Here is a 23,010-nt window from a genome sequence, read left to right as displayed (position 1 = left end):
AGAGATTGCTTCCTACTCATGAAGAAAAATGTATATATCAAACGCAAATGAAAAGCTGGTTATATAACAGTTAACTGTCTCTGCTATAAACTGGCACGGCTCTAAATCAGCGATAAGGTCAAACATGCCCACTAAATTGAAAGAACGGTAGAAAAAAATCAGATGTGGAAACCGTCCTTTCATGCATAACTGCTGTGTTTTCATGTTCAAAGGCAATTTTCCATGCCATAAAGTTTTCTGAATATTAAGTGCTGATATTAGAAGTCAGATTGAGATTGAGTCAGATTGAGTTTATATAAAAGTAAAAAACACAAAACATGAAAGAGCAATAGAACTGACTAGTTACCGTCTCTATGATGACTAGGCTGCTGGAGAAGGTTATTATTATGCTATTGGAGTCCTGGAAATGAGGGATTCCACGGCATCGAGTGATTTGTGGTGAGGTGAGTGAGGAGAGATGTTTGTGTGTGTATGTGTGTGTGTGTGTGTGCCAAATGGACTACTGAGAGGTTCTAGTCGTCACACACATCCTCAGTGGCAGCAGGAAACACACCTTCTCTACGCCTCTCAATCCTGTTTCTCTCTCTCTGCAGAGCCACAGCATATAGTGTTTCTAGGGAACCTCTGTTATCCCCACCTCCTCTCGAGCTCCCATCCCCCCCTTCATCTCTCCTTCCTCCTCCCTTTATCTCTCCCTCTCCCTCTCTCTCTCTCCCCCATTCTCCGGGGCGTGAGATAATCAAAAACAGATCACTCCCATGTCACCCATGCTGAAAGATAATGCCTCCCCTCTCTCCTCGCAGAGGTTTTCACATAACTAATTCGTGCAGGTGTAATTTAGGCTTTTCGGAGATTTCCTCTGTCTTCATCCTCTTCATCCTCTATTCCTCCACCCCCAACCACTCCCCCCCACCCCCCCCCCACCCCCCCCCACCCCCCATCCTCTGAGCACTGGGCTCTGCGACAGTTGTTGTGAGCTGCAGACCCCCAGACAGCTTCTCTTTGAAGTCGCCTCCTACTGCCATGTGGTTGTGTGTGTGTGTGTGTGTGTGTGTGCGTGTGGGCACCTTGGTGTCCCTGAGTGGGTGATGGTGATGGTAATGGAGGGTGGGGAAAGAGGGGTTTGCATGTCAACGAGTGTGTGAGAGAAGGAGGAAGAGAGACACACAAACAGATATATATATATAGAATAGTATATATATAGAAAGAGAGAGAGAAAGAGAGATCTAGTATGTTATTAAACAATGTATGGGTGTGCATCAAATAGCAGAGAAATATGAGAACACCGGAGAGGCGGGGGGAGTGTGTCTGAACCAAATACACAGGCTGAGAGCGGGTATACACACACACACACACACACGCGCGCGCAAACACACACATGCTCTACAACCTATGTGTTTGCCGTGTGCAAAAACAACAGCGCCCCCGAACGCCGCTGCCGGTTTCCCTGTCCTCATATATATCTAGGCCTACCGCCCTGTCAAAATAAACAACGGTACTCCGGAGATGGCCCAGACAACCCAGAACTGTCAGAAACGAGGATCCAAGTCCCTGATCAAAGGCCACCGCCGCCGCTCGAAGCTCCCCCGGTCCCGGGAAACGGGGCCCGGGCCGGCCTGTGGCGACGCGGGGCCGGGCTGCGGGGACAGCAGCAGCTGGCTTTGACATGTCTGAGTGGGACGAGACGGTTAATGCTGCGGAGCTTCTGGGGGTCCTCAGCACACAAATCTACATTCACCGCTGAGACCGGACCGCTAGAAGACGCCATTAAAGATTTAACCGGCCAGATGGGGAGGATGTGTGCTGTGGGGTGTGTGTGTGTTTGTCTCGGAGTGTGTGGGTGTGTGCAGGAGTCTAAAACGTCTATATCACCCAGAGTTAGAGAAAAGCCCTGCTGCTTCTCAATCCATGATGGAGAAAATGCCTCAGGTCAAGATGCTCTGTTTGTATGCGCCTGTGTAGGTGTGTGGGTGTGTTTGTGTGTGTGAAAGTGTGTTTTGATGGGGAAAAAAAGTGAGAGAGACGGATCAGAGAGAGAAAGAACAAAGAGCTGTGTGTGTGTGTGTGTGTGTGTGTGTACCTGCGTTTCTGTGTGTCTAATTTCCCTCTGTGTGGTGTGTGGTCTTGGTTGGGGTCAGTCGGGGTTAAGATGGTGAAATTGCAGCAGGGACGGAGGGCGGCGGGGCCGATGGGGAATGAATGAAATCAGTGCGGCATGTACAACACTCCGCCAAAACCAGCAGCACAAAAACCGGAGACCGTGTCACTTCTGTTAAGCTCAGACCGGATCGGCTCAGTCCAGTCTGGCCTGATTTAGCTTATTTAGATTTACATTTTAAACATTACGTCGGCACTCCTGACCACAGCAACTTAACAATGAGTGCCTCAGTAGAAAAATCTTAAACTCCTGGATTGCGAGCATTAACAGCAACCAATAGTAAGGAGTGCAAGGGTCAAAACCAAAGCCACCAGAGAATATATTTAACAAATACTCCTGTATCAATGCAATATTTATGCATGCTAGAAAAGAAACATTGCAGAGACACGCAGCACTAGAAGAAAGGTAGAGGGGACACTATCAAAAATACTCTCCTTAACATGTGATTTTTATCTGTTATTGGTTCTGATCTATTTTTTTTTAAACTACTGAAATAATCTGCCAATGGGGGTGAGATAATTTCCCTTGTTTCTGAAGCAGTTTCACCTGTTTGAAGAATTTTTTTTAGAGTCAAATGACACTTGTTTGAAATAAATAGTGTGATCACTCTAGTAGTAATAAGAAAATGCCATATGATTAAAAAAAAAATCTTGAAATGTGTTAATTTGCCTTGGAAAGAAGTGGAATTATCTCAGCAAAATGTAGACATCTCAATACTAGATCACATGATTTGTTGAGATGGAGATTTTTTGCAGTGGGGTATGCATGTGTGTGTGTGTGTGTGTGTGTGTGTGTGTGTGTCAATCAGTGTGCTTGTGAATGAAAGAAGCAGGGGGAAGCAGTGCATGCAGGGTGAAGGAAGACTGAGCGGGACGAATAAAAAAAAAACTTGATCTAGGGAGGGAGATTATGCTCCCTGGAGGCCAGGGCTCCTTTCCTACCCATAATGCATTACCTCTCCCTGTGATCTCTCACCTCAATTACAACCTCTAGAAACGGCTCTGTTCCATTTGAATAATTCACCATCAATTTCTCTTTCCCTCGTCTTTCTCTCTCCACTCCTGTCTTCTTCCTTTCCTCTCCCTTCCTCTCCCTTCCTCTCCCTGACTTTTTTCCTTTCTCTGTGGCCTAAAATTATCTAAAACAGATCACTCACATGTCAATGAACCAGTCAGTTAACTATAATTACACATAATGCCAACCTCTCTCCTTGCTTTTCACATAACTCATTCATGCAAGTGTGGTTTTAGCTTTTCATAGCTTTTCTGTGGTCTACAATATGCTTGCCCAAGCTCAGCTCACACACACACACACACACACACACACACACACACACACACACACACACTGACACTTCCAGTTAATGCTGAAGGTTTATAAAGAGGATTCTAAGTAGTGTGGTGGACCACTGTCAAACAGGAATAGACAAGCACACGCACATGCATGCTTGCACACACACACACACACACACACACACACAAACAAGCATGTACACACAGGCACACAATGACACAAGCTAAATCAAAGGCTACGGTTACTCTTGTTTCAGTTTTCATTCAGTTTTCGGCTGTGATCATGCCCGGATTAAATAACAGGTGGACAGGTGTGGAAGAAAAATCGAATTTCACTGTTATTAGGTAGTTTCACACTGTTATTGGATCTTCAAAACACATGGAAGTGGCTATAAAATTTCAACATAGCCTGGGCACAATCGAGTCTTACAGTAATTTTACATCACAGCTGAATAGATAGAGAGGAAGAGTGGTAAAAACTAAAGTGGACACTGATTTAACAGATTTCCACTCACTTATTCAGCCACTGTGGATGCAGGTATTTTTAGGCCAAGTGTGAAGTGTGGACACATAGCGCCGTGAAATATGATAATATCTAATCTTTACTATCAACCATGTAACCATAGCCTAAGCGGTGTGCAATACTCACAACAAAACACGGTCCAGCTGAGGTCTTCAGACATTCCTCCAGGAGCTTCATTCTGAGGCGCTGCAGCTCTGGACTGTCCCACTCCTCCGGGTCGATACCCCAGTACAGGTCCACCACCTGAACACACACACACACACACACACACACACACACACACACACACACACACCACACAGAGGAGAGATGAGTGAAGTGCTTTCTAATTGTTTGGAAAAGCGCAACACAAATTAAACTAATAGAGCATGTATAACCAAAGTACCAAAGGTGAATTAAAGTAGAAAAAGTAGCTGTCTGCCAATTTTGTAATAGAACAGAATAGAATAGAATAGAATAGAATAGGTTGTAAAACCACCTTTCTCAACTCATAATGGAACAGTTCATGACTGCTTGTGTGTACTGTACACATTTCTCATCAGTGTGGACAAGCCGTCTGACCAGTTATAGGTAATCACCTCACATGACAAACCAATAATTTCCTTTAACCATGAAGATGACAAAACTCTTCACTTTAAGAACAGGGTCATTCAGTTCTGTTTTAAAGTGTGAGTTTACAGTTGCAGAGGCACACTTGCTATATTGTAAGCTCCTGCAAAACAGCCTCATTTTACCGTACTTTTCCTTGCATAACATAAGCATTGTCACCACTTCATTACAACCGAATAAACCACTTCAACTGGTGGTCAGTTTTCCTGCATGCACATTCATGAAATGCAGTGAAACGTGCTAAAGGAGAGAATCATTTAAGGGAGTGAGCTCAAAGCCATTAACTTTTTAGGTTTCACAAACAGACCAGAGTATAATTAAACAAAAGTGGAAGGACTTCAATAAATTGAAAAACAGAGGAGGGTCAGTAGGCCTACATTAAATTATCTGAGCTGAACTGATGCCATTACCGTCTTCAACACTCACACACACCTACACACACCTACACACACACACACACACACACACACACACACACATCTGCTCCATGCGACTGAAAATCACCACTGTTCAAGGCGTTAGGGACCACTGGGAACAAGAGACAGAACAAACACACACACACACACAGACACACAGCAGCGGGGGTCTCCCTCAACACATTTGTCAAAAGTGTTGGCGGTTCAGATAATTCCAGCTGTAAACACACCGCAGGGGGAATCTCCCACTGAAGGAGAGCAGGGAGAGGAAAGGCCTGGGTAAATGTGTGTGGCCACGCCACGCTGCTGCTCGCTCTGGCCCTTCTAAGAGGACAACTGGCCCTCCTGCCGGCTGCTCCTGCGGCTTCAAATGTGGCTTGCAACTGTAACTATAGGACACATTATACCCTGTGGCCTTTGCTGCTTGGATGGTCAAGTTGCAGTCCTATATATCCATCCATGCAAAATGCACGATTTGCATGATTGCTGATTCTCTTCTGTTTGACTCAAGTCCCCCTGCTAGGTGCGGCTGATTCAATCCTGGTGGTTAGCTGGAATTGCTATCTATTCTGCTTGTCTGACTCCCTGCTGGCTGTGAGTGAGTAGTAAAAGGTACAACAGGGGGATGAGGTGGAGCCAAAGTGATTCAGCAGTGAGGGCCGCTGTCTTCCTTCATGCTCTGCTGCTCATCAGAAGAGCTAGCTCAAATGAGTTTAGCCTCGCACAATGACTGACACATCCGCAAAGCAGCAGAGAACAGACTGGCAGCTCCGAACAGCCGGACCACAGTGAAACCAAGAGGGCGGGACTTCACTCTGACAGCCCGAGAGCTATTTGTCTGTCTCGTGATTGGTAGGAGCAGCAGGAGAGTTGCTGCTAGACCATTGGCTTGATTGTTGTCGACCCGTGGGCAGCTGTATAGCTGTGGAAGGAGCCGTCAACTAGCTGCCTGTTTCTCCCATACCGCCTTATCACCATAAGAGACCTAGATGACATAGGTGTGGATGTAGAAGAAAAAGTGTACAACTAAGCAGATGTGGTATAGGTTTCAGATCCCTTTTTCCTTATCCTCCACCACCAAATGCTCTCACCTTGGAAAACCTCTCCCACACAGTCATGTGCACCTTAATTAGCGTCCCTCATGTCGGTTTATTGTGGCAAACTCATTGCTTGGCACATCAGTCACTGCGTATCAGTGTCACTAATCAACTTCCAACGCCCATATGTGGGAGGCTCAAATCGGCCCTGTGTTGACAAGGACTAGAGGGAGGGGGAATGAAGTGAGATGAGCGCCCCCCCCCCTCCTAATAGGTTTCCACTGGGTTCCTGCAGGTTGGGGATTGGGAGGATGCATGGTAATTAAAAGCTAAAGACATTAGTCATATCTTTTCACTGTATGTGTATGTGTGGGGGCATATTGATTTAATTTGCCCCCTTGCCAACCGTCCTTCCCTGGAGGGATGGAGGGATGAGGGATGGGGAGATGATAATGGAGAAAAGGGGAGGATAGAGACAGAAACAGTCAAGATACATAGGAGAAGGAAGGCAGAATTGTTTACCCAAAATGGGCAAGGGCAGATAGACGGAGACAGACGAGGTAGGAGAGACAAGATGAGAGAGAAGCAGAAGAGATATTATTGCCAGGAGTTCAGAGGAAAAGTGTTTGGATAAGGGATTAGTGAAGGAGGGTTTTTTTTTAATGAAGGAGGCACAGCTAGACGGAGAGAGGACTCCTGTGGGACTGGATTTGGCTGGACTTGTTTCACAGAATCCTTGTTTCCTTTCACCCTCTTTCTCTCTCTCTTTTTCGTTTATACTCTCTTCTCATCCCTTCTTCTTCTTTGCTCTTCCTCTCTGTCTGACTGCTTTACCTCTCTCCTCTCTCCCACTCTTTCTCTCATTTCCCCTAAACTATGGAAGTGGGGGTGCTGTTGCTTACGTAAGAGCTGAAGCAGCTTCTGCTAAGCAGCTTTCTAATGCCCTTGGAAGGCGTTTGCCCATGGCAGGTCAAGTGCAGGAGAAGCCTTTTTATTTATTGAATGTTAGACTATTAGACTTTGGGATTATGCCCAAGATGCCCAGGAAGAAAGGGCATGAAATCAGGCGGGAAAAAGGCAGAAAAAACCCACCAACAGAATGACTCTCAGGCAAAACAACAGTAAAAATAGATATGGCACCAACAGAAATATATCTTAAGCTTTCTACTGCCGGGCAATTTTATTAAGAGCATGTAGTGAATCACTCAGAATGTTTGATGAATAAAGCCTTCACACCGCTCAAGGAAAATACAGCTTTTAGCTCCAAATCCTTGGCCAAATATGAATTTTTGCTGTGATATGAAATATAAACACAAAAATCAAGTTGACAAAACTCTGCAGTGCAGACAGGTCACATGGAGGGAGGTAAGTGGGGATTTACACTTCAATATTATATCTCTATTTTTTATTTCCCTTATTTCTATATTGGCCAAAGGCACGTATTACCTGCTACGACCATTACAGGTCAAGTTTCTAGCGCATGAAAATGTAATAAACCTGATTCAGGTTGTCAATTATGAATGCTGGGCTGAGATTGCACATGTACAGCTTTGAGAAAATCTGCCAAGCGCTGAGACTTTGGGGGCAATTATGGCAGAGACTTTTAGACACTGCAGCTCACCCATGGCAAGGTAAGGTTAAGAGCCAGTCAAAGACACGAGGTAATGAGAAGACAGGGCTACTGGCTACCATAATGAGACAGTCGCTGAGGGGGGAGCAGGCTCTTAGTTAAAAGGCTCAGGGAGATACTGTATATTTTCATTACGGAAGGTTCTTGATAGCAAATCCACAAGGAGACTCAGAAAACAAATCCTAACCTCAACCATGGTAATGTAGGTGAAAAATTGTTTACACCATGGCAGATTCTTTTGATTAATTTCTGTTGCCATGGTTAATCTTGTTAATTATTTTTGTATTCAATTGTCCAGTCAAGCCACTTGCCAATCTCGATCAAATTGTTTCTTATGATAGCATGCTAATGCTTTCCCATTGGAACCAATACACAGGTGGAGTCAAAGTGCCAAGACAGATTAAATCTTCTAAAGCCCTATCTATGTGGAAATTGCTACAATCACCAATAATGATATTTTTGGACTCAACTAAGAGAAAATAACCAGAAATAAAACTTTAGTTAGTGTTTTGGTTTAATTTGGCTGTCAGTATCAGTGATAAGGAAGTAGTGAAACAACTGTCAAAGTCTATGGGGTAACAGACTTTCTGCTTTTTTTTAGCAAGCATGAAAAAACCTGACAACCTACTTTACAAGTGAATTCTCTCTCTTCTCCAACCAGAGGAACATTGGCTGAAACATTGTCTGTGCAGAAAAGCTGGCTGTTTAAGTTTTGGACAACATCACCCTTCAGCGACGTACAGGTGTTATATGTTACACATATCGCTACATTGGTACTGCAGCTACCAATCAGCTAGCTCACCATGCACAGCAGTGCAGCGATGTGGTTCCTAGCGGTCTGTCTGAAAAGTTGAACCAAGCCCGCTGAAGGGCTAGAAGTAAAGGTGAAAACTTTGTGTAACTACAGAGCGAAAACCTCTGCCAATGCTGAACAATTCTCCAACTTGCTGTTACACCGAAAGAGATCATTCCTATTCCTTATTGATTTTAAGAGAAATCGATTTCTTGACCCTGCAAACATCCCTTCAGGATCTGGAATCAAGTCTTTATCTGTTTGTTTCCTAGTTATGGCGATAAAAAAACGATAATCGTCTAATGGCAGAAATCCCAATCTGGATCACCACCAGAATCTAATCAATTGTTCTTTAGCCCAAGGCCTATCTGTCCACCAGATTTCATGGAAATCCGTTCATAGGTTTTTGAGATATCCTGCTGACAGACAGACAAACTAACAAGAGAGAAAATACATCCTCCTTATTCCTCTTCAGCATCAAGGAAAGGAATAGTTCTCCCATATAGGTGCACCTATAACTGAAAAAGCCTAAGATTTATTTTCATGTTTGATTTTGATTATCTCTGCCGAGTGTCTGCAGCATTCTTGTTGAGCCAGTTGGCATGTTGACATGTTTCTCTGCTCCATTCTGCAGAGAGACGGAGTAGAGAAAACAACTGTCTGGCCCCTGTGTATCAGAATAGGCAAGTGAATGGAGATGCTGTTCTGCTGCCAAGGAAAGAAAGAAACAGACAGAGAGAAAAGAATGAGAGAAAACATCGAGAGAGAATGGCAGCCAGGTAAACAGAAGGAGGAGAGAGAGATGAATAAATAAGGTTCAACGCCATCCTTCATGCTTTCAATTGTTTCTTCTAACAGTTTTTTTCCGCATCAGAAGCATCACTGTACGGAGGAGGCACGGCAAAAGTTGTAGTCAAACCTCAAATCGTTCTATGCTAATGTGGAGAAAGAGGTGAAACAACATCTTCTCATCTCCTCTTCGACCCCTTTTTAGCTCTCTCTTCCAGACCGTTTGATCTCTGCATTGTTTGTGAAGCTATTTAAAGACTTGTAAACAGAACTGACTGAACAAAAAAGCTGTGAAGATCAGATGCATAGTGGCAGTAGGGAAAAACAGATTTTTGACATGTGCCGGATACAATGCATACAATCAAAAATGCAAAAAAACAAACACACAAAAAAGCAGCGAGAGGCCCAGCAGGAAAAAAGAAATGACTATGAACTCTTAGCGATGAAACATTTGTGTGAAGTGTTCTCCTTGTGTGGGTGATGTATTCCAAGTGCGCTGGCTTTTTTGACGAAGCTACAGTGACAGGCTTATTTCCCCTTCTTTAAAAGTGCCCACATAATAGACTGCATGAATAGGTTTCTTTTTTTTTCTTTTTGTGAAATGTCGTCTCACCCCTCATCTCGTCTCTCGTCTTGCCGCCTGTGTTGTGAGTTGTGGGAGACGTTTGAGTGACAGCCGTTGAACAGAATCTCACAGCTGTGGCCAGGAAACTCTTGTTGTAATTGCACTGTCTGAGAGTTTGTGTGTGTGTGTGTGTGTGTGTGTGTGTGTGTGTGTGTGTGTGTGTGTGTATGCCTGCTAAGATGGCCAGTGAGTCTGGCAACCATAGAAAGGTCCTATCACATTATCAAAACAATTGTTTCCAGTAGATCCAATGTAACTCTTGCATGTGTGAGCAAGTAAGCATCGTGTAACAGAATCTTGCAAAATATTTTTTCTCACACACTGCAAAAAATCTCCACCTTAACAGGTCATTTAGTCAATTATTGAGTCCTAAAATTGTAATTTTCTTAAAATAAGTGAAGAAATCTGCCAATGGGGTCTGATAATTTTAAATAATAACTTTTTTTTCAATGCAAATCAACTTGTTTCAAGATTTTGTAGAAGCAAGTGTCATTTTCTTGATATTAGTGCACTAATCCTGCTCATTCTGACTTATTTCAACATATTGACACTCACTTCTAGAAAATTCCTGAAACAAGTGAAACTGCATTAGAAACAATTGGAGTTATCTCACCCCATTGGCAGAATTTTTCTCTTGGTTTAACAAAAATAAGATATGAAGGCTGAATATGAGCTGTTTTTTGTAGGGCAGGAGCCAAATTTGCATAACTTAGAAAATGTATGGGTTTAAGGGATGCCAAATGGGTTAAGATATTGGGAATTGGGATTTCGGAGTGGTATTGGATGAGGGATTGACATTCTAGCATGCGCACCACAATACAAATTGGACTGAGCAGTGGATCTATATATTTGAGTGGGCGATGACCCAACCACAAGCATGAAATCCACTGATCAATGCCTAACTGATAACACCAAATGGTCCGTGACAGTATATTTTGCTTCCACTGAAGCTCTATCAGAGCAGACCGACGCTCACGCAGACCGACAGTAATCTAGTGCGGTTAAACACGGTCTAAAACCTTGTCTAAACCCTGTCCTCTGTGCTCCTCTGGCATTAGCACTCTCTCCTCCCCCATTCCCATCCACTCAGGGCTAAGTCTTAATGTGTTTGTGTTTTGTATATATTTGTGAAAATGTGAGCATACAAATGAGTGATGAAGAGAGAGAGGAAAGAGAGAGAGAGAGAGAGAGAGAGAGAGAGAGAAGCGGAGAGAGGGATCACCAAGCCTGATCCCCTGGCTGCTGCTGTGCATTGACTGAATGAGGACGCGGCCCTCGGCCCCTGGGCTGGAAGATTTCCGCGGCCTCTTCCTCCCTCTATCCCTCTCTCTATCTCCTGCGATCCCTCTCCATCCTCTTAAGGGAACATTCTGGATGGAAATCGAGTCAAGTGATGAGGGACTGGGGAGAATTGGGTTTCGGCGGCTTGGCATATGTGTGTCAGTGTGCGCCAGTGTGTGAGAGACAGAGCGTGCGTGTGTGTGTGTGCATGTGGGGCGGAAATAGGAAATTAAAACAAAAAATAAACATGAGTCAATACAGAATCTGCTATGGACCACTTGCCCTATAAGATCGCATAGCATTTCATGCACAAAACGATTCACAGCCAAAGCGTTAACTCACATGCACTTGTGCAAAACATTATCAGGCTCCAGTAAGCTTCGGTTTTAGCTAAGGTGCCAATTTTCACATGGGGTGGGGGTGGGGGAGGGTGAGGAGCAGGGGGGGGTGGGCAGGGGGGCAGGGGAGGAGGGAGAGCAGAGTAAGTGAGTCATAGTATTAACTCTCAGGCCTTGTGCATAATCATTTCAGCACACGCACCATCACAGCAAGCTGAATCACCAGACAGACACGTGGCCACAGATACCGAAGCCAAACCTTTTCCGCCTGCCTTTTCTTGCTCTCCCTCGCACTTCTCCATCACACACGGGCATTATAGAGATGCAGAGAATATTTGGTGCATCTGTTGTCCGGTCACTGTGGCTTGGACCTTCACACTTCTTATGAGTGGTTGAGTGTAATACTGGCGATCTAGGAATGTAAGTTTATGGTGCTGTTACATGCATTATCAATCATAAAATGTAAATGCGATGTAAATGTAAAGAGAGCTAGATATCCAACTGGCTCCAGGTGCTACGTGTACATGAGAGGTAGGGATGGGACGAAATATCAAAATTCAATATCTCAATACAAGTTGACAATATCGCAATACAAAAATGTGACAATGTGTATCGTGGGGCAGAAAAATTAATCGTGATATTAGCTACATTTCATTCTGCTGTAGTAATCACAAATGAGACGGCTTGCCCATCACAATTTCACAAGCTCTCCATCCAAATTATATTATTTACAATTTGTAATGACATTTTAAAATTGTCATTTATATTCTAGCAAGAAGCTGGAAAGATTTGTGGCTCATAAATAAACATAATTCTGCACAGTCAGACTTTGTTGTCATGTAACTTTTATTTATTGCATCGTATCGTGGTTGTATTGAATCGTGAACCCCATATCGCATATCGAATCGTATCATGAGATAAGCAGATTGTCCCATCCCTAATGAGAGGCGACTCTTCTTGTTCAACATCATAATAGTTGAGTTTGGTCTGCAGACATTCTTATAAATGTTCATAAGCAGCTTGGGCAAAAGGCTCGCATTGAGAAATCAGTGGTATCAGGCAGATAAGTAAATCTTTGGTGACTTTACATAGTGTGAACTGGGCATGTGCGAACACTTTGGAACTATAGAATGGACGACAAATGTTCCATCCTAATGATTGCTCAGTCTCTTTATTAAACTTAAATTTTCTTCTTTATGACTTAAGAAAGTTTGGTCCACCACCCGGTCTGGAATGGGATAGCACCAGACCTTATATTCATGATTCTTGGCATATTTGATGTAGATTTACAAATGAAGCTGAGCTGAGTCACTGGATAATCCTCGTTTCACAGAAGTCAATCATTCTAATGACTATTGTATTAAGTGTTGATATAATACATTTGGAATGTTTGTGCTCGGAGCTGTTCATGATCCAAACATTCTGAGCATTAAATGAGCATCCGCTGCCAATACCCCCGCTCACTATAGCTTAGGGAACAATTCAAGGGTCACAAGTCCCTCATCAAAAACAAAGCTCTTCAAATGCTTCCAAGAACAATCTATGGTGGAAATCTCCCACTGACTCCGGGGCTCTCCTGGATTTGTTAAACAAACAAACCTCTGATAGCAATCTTTCCGTTTACATTGATGCTGATTTGCAATGCAAATGATCCTCGATCAGTGGACACCGCTGGGAGACGGGGGTAATTCTCTGACAACAACAAAGGGAAAGCCCTAGCATCATGCTGTCTTATCCAGAGCTAGATATGTGCCAGCACTCACCGATGGAAGCCTTATCTCTACTGGCCTTCTGTCCGCTTAAAGGGATAGGGGCCTCTGCATGCAGCTCGCTCTGGGGGCCCTTCAAGGCATTCACTGCTGTGTAAGCCATGATGTAGATTTGGAGGCACTTGACAGTCAATATTGGCAAAACTACTGCTCTGGAAGTTACAGGTCTCTTGGGTTGGAGGAAGGTAAGACAGAAAGAAAAAATCAGGGGGAAGATGAAAAAGATAAAAGAAAAAAAAATGGAATGAAGCAAGTTACCTGGAACTCAATCCCATAGTTCTCCCTGCAGAAGTCTCGTAGTTTGGGGTAGACGTGCTCCTTCAGCGCGTTCCTCTCTGCCTCCGTGTCTGGAAACAAAACAAAAGTAGAGAGCATGACGATGACTTCGAAACCTCTTTAAGACTTTCAGCCTGCTTTTCTAAACAGAATTAAACCACACTCAATTGATTTCCTCTGCACACTCCCACAAAGACAAATAAAGCTTGCTTCCTCATTTCAAGAATCCAACATTTTGAGCCTTTTTGATGCCACCTGTGCCAATAACAAAATTGGTACAGTATCAATATAGCCTATTTTTCAATATGCAGCCTTATTTAACACCCATAAAAGATATGCTTATCTGCAAGAGCCCATGCTGACACATGGGCTACTTTTGAAGAAATGTAGGATTATGCAGCGTTACACAGGCAGTGATCATATTGGACAGTCAGAGTGTTACAGAGTGAATGCCCATGGCTCGTTGTTGTGTCCCACTTTCTTCCCTCCTCTCCTCTCCTCTCCTCCTCTCTCTTTTTCACTGTCTTCCAAATGGTTACGGTAATTTATTTGGACAGGCCCAGTCTCTTTCTCTCTCTCTTTCTCTCTCTCTCTCTTTCTGAAGGGTGTGGATGGACAGTTAAAAACAGAACATGCCCAACAGAGGCCGATGTGACGAAGGAGCCGACTTGCACACGTACGTACACACACACACACACACACACACTCACACACACATGGTGGTCAGCACATAAACAGCCCCTCAGCCGTTAACCATGTCATACGCAGCATGAGTAAAAGAGCCCACAAATTTGGTCTGACGTATCTTTCTCTCATCTATCTTTAGTAAGGCTCTGGGCCATGACCATACATGTATCCGCCCACAGCTACCCAAGCAAAATGTCAAATCAAAAGCGAACGGATATGATAGTATGGAAATGAAACAAATGGCAGTTGCTGCATCAGTGGCACTTTCATCTCATCCCATCAGAGATACATTACAGCAAGACAAGTACAATTAATGTACAGGATTTCTGATGGTGACACTGGTGACACCACAGACCATTTACACAAAATGGCAGCTTGCATGTTGGCATTTAGATGACACACGGCAAGCCTGGTTTTCTGTTTGGGAAATGTTGAAAGGTAGCTAATGAATCCAATCCAAATCTCTTCCTCGCTGTACTGCGTCTCGATGTGACCTGACAGACAGAACTGTGTTGTTGTTTGTATTGTGCTGATAACGGCAAAGTCGCCACTCATTTTTTTTTATGGGATGATGATGAGGTATGGCAGCTTGACGTCTAGTGTGTGTGTGTGTGTGTGTGTAATCTGTGTTTGTTCGTATACACGCCCACATGCACAGGAACAAAGGCTGGATGTTACTTTCTCTCTTGCTTTTTCTCTGTCCCTCCCCTTTTCCTATCTGTTTATTTTCAATATTACCGACCGATCAATCTTTTCTTTCAGACGCGTCTTGTCTGCTCTCTCTCTCTTTCTCCCCCTCAACCCCGTCCTTTTCCTTTCTCTCTCACTCTCCCTCATCCTTTGGGAAAAACATGGGCAGTCAATTGAACGCAGAAAGACAGGCCCTCTGTTCCTGGATCTTTTCCTTCTTGGCCTATCCGATTCTATGCTAATGAAATGTCCATGTTGCAAATTTACATGAAGCACGCCACAGCTGAAACAAGCCAAAAGCCAAACCAAAAGCAAACCATTATAATACGGATGGGAGACAAGCAAAAAAGTTCTACTGACACTATTTAACCTGGTCCATTTGCTTTCATACCACTAGATATTGGTCATTCTGCAACTACCCTCTCTGATTTCTGAGTCTCATCAACAAGGCTCCGACAAAGTAATCATCCTGTCCTCATCACGCTTCGCCAACTGACACTCCAGAGGCACTTAGTATGCACAACCGCTTAAAGATCTCTGATTGGGAGAGAGAGAGAGAGAGAGAGGCAGAGAGAGAAAGAGAGTGATACTGAGAAGAGAGAGATAGCGAGGTAAAGAGAGAGAGTGAGAGAGAGAATGAGATCAACAAGACAAGTGTCTTAACAAGTAGAACAACGCTGTGACACAGTGGTCATCCATGTTGACATGGACGCCACGATGTGTGTGTGTGTGTGTGTGTGTGTGTCTAAAGGTGCTTAAGCAAGGGATTAGTGTCACATGTGGAGAAGACAGCTCTTGTACTTTTGCATCTAACACAAAGACTCAACAGAATGCTATATAGGACACTCTGGATGTCACACAATACCTACAGACCAAACAGATGGGCATCTTGGTGAATTAGTGGGCAAAGGTGCATTCCATGTGCCAATCATGTTGTTGGTTTGAATCCATCTGCCTATCTCCATTATATGTGACGCGATAAAGTATAAGTGCCTTAAAAATTACCTTAGAAGTCTATAATAGATCAAAATTAATCAAAATTTTAGTCAAACAAACAGAAACTATATGCCTGGCTGCACCGCAATGCTGCATAACACACTTTCATACAGTCAGTGAGCAAATCGATACCGAAAGGCCTGTAACATGCTATAGGCAAATTGTGGCCATATAATTCATCCATCCATATAAAGGCCAGATGTTCCTGCAGCTCCTGAGTGCAGTGAGACATACAGGCCATCGGAGTACCATTGAATCGTAATGAAGGAAAAACAAAAATGCAACTGGAGCTTGTAGTGCCACCACCAACAGATTGCACACTCAATGTGACACACCAAGAGAAAACTACAGTGTACAGTGACAGATGGTGATAGTGGTGCTGGATGTAATTGTAAAAGGGAAGTCTTCTGTTTCTCTGGCCATAACCTAATTCATGTTTGATGAAATAAGCGTAACGGTGGTTACACACGCAAACACTGCTAGTCTTTCGATCAATACAACACAGTTTTTATGACAAAGTCTGAGACGTAAAGAGATTCTGAAAGACAGTGGGTAATGTCTCTGTTAGCGGCTGTCACGTACTATTAGCTGATATTGGGCTTTCACAGATATACGAGTATTGGAACTCATTTCAGCAGTAATAATAAACCAGTACAAATTCACATTCACACAAAGCAAAAGCAAAGTATTGCTATTGGGGTCTACAGAGGACGATGATGATGATTTGGGGCAGTGAAGTGAATTTCCCTACAGAGATCAATAAAGTATGACATTATTAAACAGAACATTTTAGTGACCACAACTGTAGCCCTCTGTCTCAATTAGGGACACGTTCCCAGGAGGAATCTATCTTTCAAGCAGATATTGAATGAAATCTTTATTGGTTGATATAGCAGACATTGTTCATTTTCACCGTCAATTATCAGCATCGGACCTCAAAGCCTTTCATCAGCAGGGCCTTTGCTGTGCACATATAACAAAATGCCTTTGATTTATACACCATTTGCAAACAATACTACTTTTTGGGGGGTAAATTATGTTGGTTACTAGTGGATAATCGCTATGTAATTGCACCCAGGTGTATCCACAGGGCAGGTTACTATCATATCCATCATTCCCCTCTGAAGTACATTTACAGTGCGCTCCATCAAATCGCTTGAACACCCAGTGAGTGAGGGGAGTGTGCAAGGGCAACTGCTGAATTTGTCAGAGCGACGTCCTATGGGTGTAGAATTGCTCTATAGCACTCTGGAGAACTCGGAGAGAGGTCACTAGAAGCTGCTGCCAAACTAGTCAGAGCGAGCCTCCTCTCTCTCTCTCTCTCTCTCTCTCCCTCCGGGGGGGGGGGGGGGAGCTAAGGAGGCAGAGGTCGGCGGACGGGGAGAGAAATAAGCTCTCTAGCACGCATCATAAACTTCACACGCCGCAGAGCGGGGCCGGGCTCGGCCAAAACCCAACCCTCACTGGCCCCCGAGAACCAATCTATTAAACAAGAGCCACCGTTGACACGGTCACCCCACCCTCCATCCCTCTCTCTCTCCTCCCTGCCACCCCCCCCCCCCCCCACCCCCTCACCTCTCTCTCTCTCCCTTATTCTCTCTCACCAGATTAAATTCAGAAACTGGCTGGCCGGCGTAAAATTCTCTTTGGGCTTTATAGATTTAACATTTAAGCGTCCGACATGATTGACGACGAACCCCAAATTTAAACGTGGGAAAGATAGAGAGCGATTACGGAGGGAGCGAGGGAGAGATTTTCAAAGGAAAGAGACAATTGAGTCTGGGAAAGCCGGGATAACGATTTGGATGGAGTCTGAGAACTAAAAACCTACAACACGTACTGAAAAATGATAAATAGCACAAACAGCAGCGGTGGGGATAATTGTGGGGTGAAATGTATTGTAATCAGTGGTCTCAGTGGTGACATGCTATAGTCTGGATGATGATGTGCGTTGGAGGGGTTGATGATTTTATGCATCACATCCCAAGGGCCTCATGCTCTTATCAACTTTAAAGAGCTTAAGTGATAGCTTGCATACAAATAGCTGTCTATAGCACATCGTCGATGCCAGAGCCTGAGGTGAACAACGCTACAGCAAGGTAATGGAGTCGTCTTGATACGGTTATATGGATCTACATGAACACACATACACACACAAACACACACATATTGACAGATTAGACAGGCTGTGTAATACACAGACAGGTACACACAAACACACACACACACACACGCACACAGATAAATTGCATTTGGCTCTTCTCTGGTTCGTTGCTGCCGTCTGGCAATTGACAGCAGCAGATAGCAGGGTTTTTAATTGATCGGCTGTGGCCACACACACACACACCTACACACCTACACACACACACACACACACACAGTCACCCACCTGAGCCAAGAATTCAAGTGATTCATTAACATCATGGAAAGAGGATGTAAATCCACTCAAATTAGTTGTTTGGCTTACATCTTGGCAACATCGTGGAATACCTTAATGACCTTAATATACTCTATATCACTGCACTGTGGAGTGAACTTTCTACTCTAACACCTGCATGTTGTGCCGACATCTCAAACCACTCTGCTGCATCGAGTTCTCAGAAAGGAAATTTACTTTGAATTATCATTGAAATTGAGTGGTATGGCCCTTTACGGACCACACAAACAAAAACAGCAGAGGTCTGTGGAGCTGAATACAGCAGTGGGAGTGCATTGCAGTCGTCCGTGGCTTTTGATTAAGGGCATTAGAGTCAGTATATTCGGCGCAGCCAACACTATAACCAGAGAGCACATAAAACTGTAGGCACTGTAGATCAAAGCAGTGAGGGCCTCCAGTCGGCCAGACACAATAAAAAAATACAGTTATATTGTTATGATCATGTGTTTATCGCTGTGGATAGCATTGAAGAGATCACTCTACTTTGTAGTATCCAGTGTCAGAAATAGTTAAAATGAGATGATCTTCAGCTACTCCTTCATATTCATACTATTACATTCATATCGTCCACATTCAGATTTGGGAGCTCAGCTGGAGAAGCTGGAGTTTATGTGCCTTGCTCAATGGCACCTCGACCGTAGTTGATTTTCAGATTCAAACCGACCACTTTACAGTCACAAACCCACTTCTTTAACCTCCACCCCGAGAGTATACAACATAATGATGCCTATGGTTTCTTTTAAACCAAAATGGAGGAGGGGGAAATGCCAAAGTGGGTGATGCTGAAGCAAAGGAGGTTATCTTTATTGGACATTTGACCAACCACCCGTCTCAAGGTGTGTGTCATCAATTTGGTTGCCTGTCTGATTTGACCATATTATGCTGCAAGTTGGATGCTGTCAATAAGGTGCATGGATAGCCCCCTCTAGTGAACATGGAGAAACAAGCACTGCAGCAGGACTGAGGGCAGACCTGAGTCACATCTGTGAATAATTCTTAGTATTTATTTTAATCTACTTGGAATCGCAGAAGGGTGGGGTTACACTGAAAGTTAAGAAAACTAAGACAATCACAGGAAAGCATCTGAAAGTTTCTGTTACTGACAATTTACTGTACAATATCGTACTGATGCAGTCAACCCATTTGATATTCCAAGAGTAAAACAAACGCTAACAATTATTTGCAAATGCTATTTGATCCATGTCTGATTTTAAGGGCAACAGTAGCGTTACTGTGCTACTGCTTTAAACAAGTGAGAGTGCAACTCCGCGGTTGGTACAGTAATGTTCAGCTCTTTCTCTCTCGGGCTTCATTACCAGGATGTGGCATCGGATACTAGTACCTCGCTCCACTGGAAACAGCCATCATAATTAGCTCTTTTCACAGCTCAGACCGAGCTGTGTGTCTTTCCATTTGTACCGGCGGTGTGAAAAGATCTATTTGGAATAACCCCCCTCTTCGTTTTTCCATCCATGTGTAGATCGGAGCATTAAAGGCATGCTGTGACGGGACGGTCTGAATGACTGAGTCAGCTACAGGTGGCTAAACAATACCAGACACTTCATCTACTCTCTCCATCTACTTTGGGCCATGACAGTGCGAAAATCACAGATAAATCTGAGGTCAGGTTCATTTTTTGTCCATAGCAATTTTCTCAGTGAGGGCAAACAAATGACAGTGATGTATCGGCAAGAGCAACCTCCAATTGTAATGCTTGCATGCCCTCCTTCTCTCTCTCTCTCTCTCTCTCTCTCATACCCTACTCTACTTCCCTTGCCTTGTTTACTCCAGTTTTAGTGAGCCTATTTTTACCCCCTTGCCCAGAGGGTATATTCAAATACGGAGCTGCAACTGGGTGTCTCCCTCACGACCCGACTGTCTTGCACTCGGCTCACACTATGCACTCTGCGCGTCGAAAGCAATATGTTGTTTCATTGGGTTATTTTGAATAAATACTACACAAATTTGTTTTGTCAAGTTGTCATGTGGCCCAATCATAATTTAACTATTTTTCAGAGGTTCCAGTAGGTTAAACAGATCTCTAAATGCCACAGCTCAATAGCCAGCCAATATACTATGCCCTATTCTAACAGGCCTGACTTTTCCTCCAAAATAGGCCTAATTAATTCACAAATAATACTGAACACGTAGCCTACACTGCAAAAAATGGCACGCTTGGCAAGGGATTTTATTTTGTATCAAGACTCATCAACCTTACTTCAGGATGTTTGAGTCAAATTATTTTTACTGCATTGGCAGATAGCCTAATTTTCTACAAATTTCACATGATGAATGTCAACATCTTCTTCTAGCCTACTTCTCTCAAGAAATAATAACGGAACATGGATTTAAATCTTTAAACAGATAACTTGCTTTAATTACATTTCTCTCATGCAAATATATTGAAAAAAGTTACATTATTGTGAAAAAAGTTAGGCCTATAGGCTATTTAATAAAATATGCAAAACTAACTGCCAGGGCATTAAGACGATTTGACTAAAACTATCCTGAAGTCTGGACACAAAATGTAATCCCTTTCCAAGCTTGTCATAACCAGTCTTAAAAAAAATATGCGGTGTCATAACAAATAAGGTTATGTTTTGTGTCATTTGAGGGTCCGTCCAGCCTTGGGAATTGTGTGTGTGTGGGAAGGAGGAGGCGTGGGGGAGCGGGGGCGGGGGGTATCACAGTGACTCTTACCGTCGGGGTTGGCACAGATGAAGACCCGGACGCTGCGGCCGGTGGGGACGTGGTGCGGCGGCAGGGCGAGGATGTTGCCGCTGATGGCCGCCCTGCGCAGCGCCGACTCCCGCGGGCAGGGCTGCCTGCTCCCCACTCCCGACGGCCACATAGGGGGCGACTTCCAGCGTGGCTGCACGCGCACACACACAAACACACACACACACATAGAGAGGGAGACAGAGATGGGGTATGTTAGCGTGGCCAGGGGCGCACACACAGGCGCATGAACAGACGTGCATGTTTGCGCGCACACTCCCCTCTTCCATCTAACACACACACACGCACGCACGCACGCACACACACACACACGGGCATCAATTCCCTAAACTGGCAAAGGTATGGACCTGAATCAAATATTATTTCCTACCGAAACTTACAAACACGTTTATATCGACTAATGTCCGGGGACAAGCGGAGCAATTGCTGATGACTTACAAGATAAGATTTGGTCAGTGTGATGAATCATAAGATGTACTGTAGAGCACCAAACTATCTCGCACAGACTCACACATGCAGCTTTGAGAGAGCATGCTCCACTGATAACGTGTTTAAGTTAGGGCTTCCAAATAAATTTCTGGATTTTTTTTGCTTGTTGTTTGCCCTCAGTTAAAATGAAAAAAAAACTATAAGATCAGATTCAGACTCACTTAGAGTAGCCTATAGGCTAAGAAATGGCAAGTAACCATACCTTGCCATACCCAATTAACGCCCATGCACTGGTTACACACACACACACACACACACACACACACACACACACACACACACACAACAATCAAGTTAGGATGGATCTGCCGAGGAAAATACACCCACAAACACAGTAATGAGAATCAAACTGTTTGTCATTGCATTCATGTCGTAGGGATATAATAATAGGATATTACGCACAGACTACTGCCGTCATGATGCATGCGTAATTTGAATACATGTCCTTGGACGCATTCATGAATTTTCATGCCACCGTGAAACAAACCAACAGACAAACAAAACGAGACGATACAAAACTCAAACAGACGGGCAAGGCAAGCATCAGTCATAGTCCCACCCCAGAGAAGATGCTTGCAGGAGGAAGAGTAAAGGCGAATAACCGCTAACGACGGTTATTCCGCCAGGAGAAGATGTCAAGTCGCTGGTTTTCCGGAGTTGGTCTATCCTGAAATCTTTGTTTCAAAGACGGAAAACCTCGAAAAAGACGACAAAGCGAGGGAAAAGTTTGCGTAGTCCGCTACTGAACTCTAAATAAATCCTTTGTAAACAGAGACAACTAAATCACTGAGGCACCGCATCCAAAGAAAGGACTTGACTACTGTGGAGGAGTGATGCTGAGGACAGGCAAAACAACAGGACACTTCTTGTTGCTCACATTCATTCGCTTCATTTCGCGGCTTCCGAAAATATCCAAGCGTCGAGGACGAAAAAAAGAAGATAAAAACGCCCATCAGAGTTGCTGTGGCCAGGAGACGGCCCCTGGAGACGGGAAAACGGACGCCGTTTGACGGAGAGCTCTCCTTGGCATCCTGCTGTCTCTGCGAGCCGACCGAGCTCTGAGCTGGAAACAGTGTAAAGCCAGACACAATTAAAGTAGGAGTCCCGGTCGGAATTTTCAAAATAAAACACTCACTGGCGCTCTCGCGTTGCAATGTTATTTGGGTGAAAATAAAGGAGGTTTTTCAAGAGTAACCTGTAATAAAAATGAAAAGAAAATGCCGCTTTTGTCCATTTTCACGGCATAACAAAACAGCCCAGTACTCACCTATGCTTTCCCCAAACGTGACAAATTTTGCGCTTTTACTTTGAAGGCAAATAAATCTAACTTCCAGGCGTATTCCGACTCTTACTGGCTGCCTTGACGCAGGAGGCTGGGGAGCTGATCTCTCTTTATGTCTGTCTAACTTACCCTCTCTCTCTCTCTCTCTCTCTCT

General features: G+C 44.0%; 1 protein-coding gene across 3 annotated transcripts in view; it reads right to left on the bottom strand.

Moving 5' to 3' along the window:
* nwd2 (NACHT and WD repeat domain containing 2) overlaps positions 1-22,527 on the bottom strand; it is a 38,561-nt gene extending 16,034 nt beyond the window's left edge. The window contains exons 1-6 of one of the 3 annotated variants that reach the window (XM_071919833.2): positions 22,452-22,527; positions 22,134-22,270; position 21,340; positions 21,047-21,218; positions 13,519-13,607; positions 4,100-4,216 (exon numbers count right to left, since the gene is read on the bottom strand). In XM_071919833.2, the coding sequence (XP_071775934.1) occupies positions 4,100-4,216; positions 13,519-13,607; positions 21,047-21,197 (357 nt within the window). In that variant the 5' untranslated portion in view covers positions 21,198-21,218; position 21,340; positions 22,134-22,270; positions 22,452-22,527. Of the gene's footprint in view, positions 1-4,099; positions 4,217-13,518; positions 13,608-21,046; positions 21,219-21,339; positions 21,341-21,818; positions 21,855-22,133; positions 22,271-22,451 lie in introns of those variants that run through there. The other 2 variants (XM_071919834.2, XM_071919835.2) reach the window with 2 other exon arrangements.
* Between the last annotated feature and the right edge of the window lie 483 nt (positions 22,528-23,010).

This window comes from Centroberyx gerrardi, chromosome 23 (assembly GCF_048128805.1).
Source record: "Centroberyx gerrardi isolate f3 chromosome 23, fCenGer3.hap1.cur.20231027, whole genome shotgun sequence".
NCBI classification, from domain to species: Eukaryota; Metazoa; Chordata; class Actinopteri; order Beryciformes; family Berycidae; genus Centroberyx; species Centroberyx gerrardi.
This window is presented reverse-complemented; position numbering and strand designations above follow the sequence as displayed.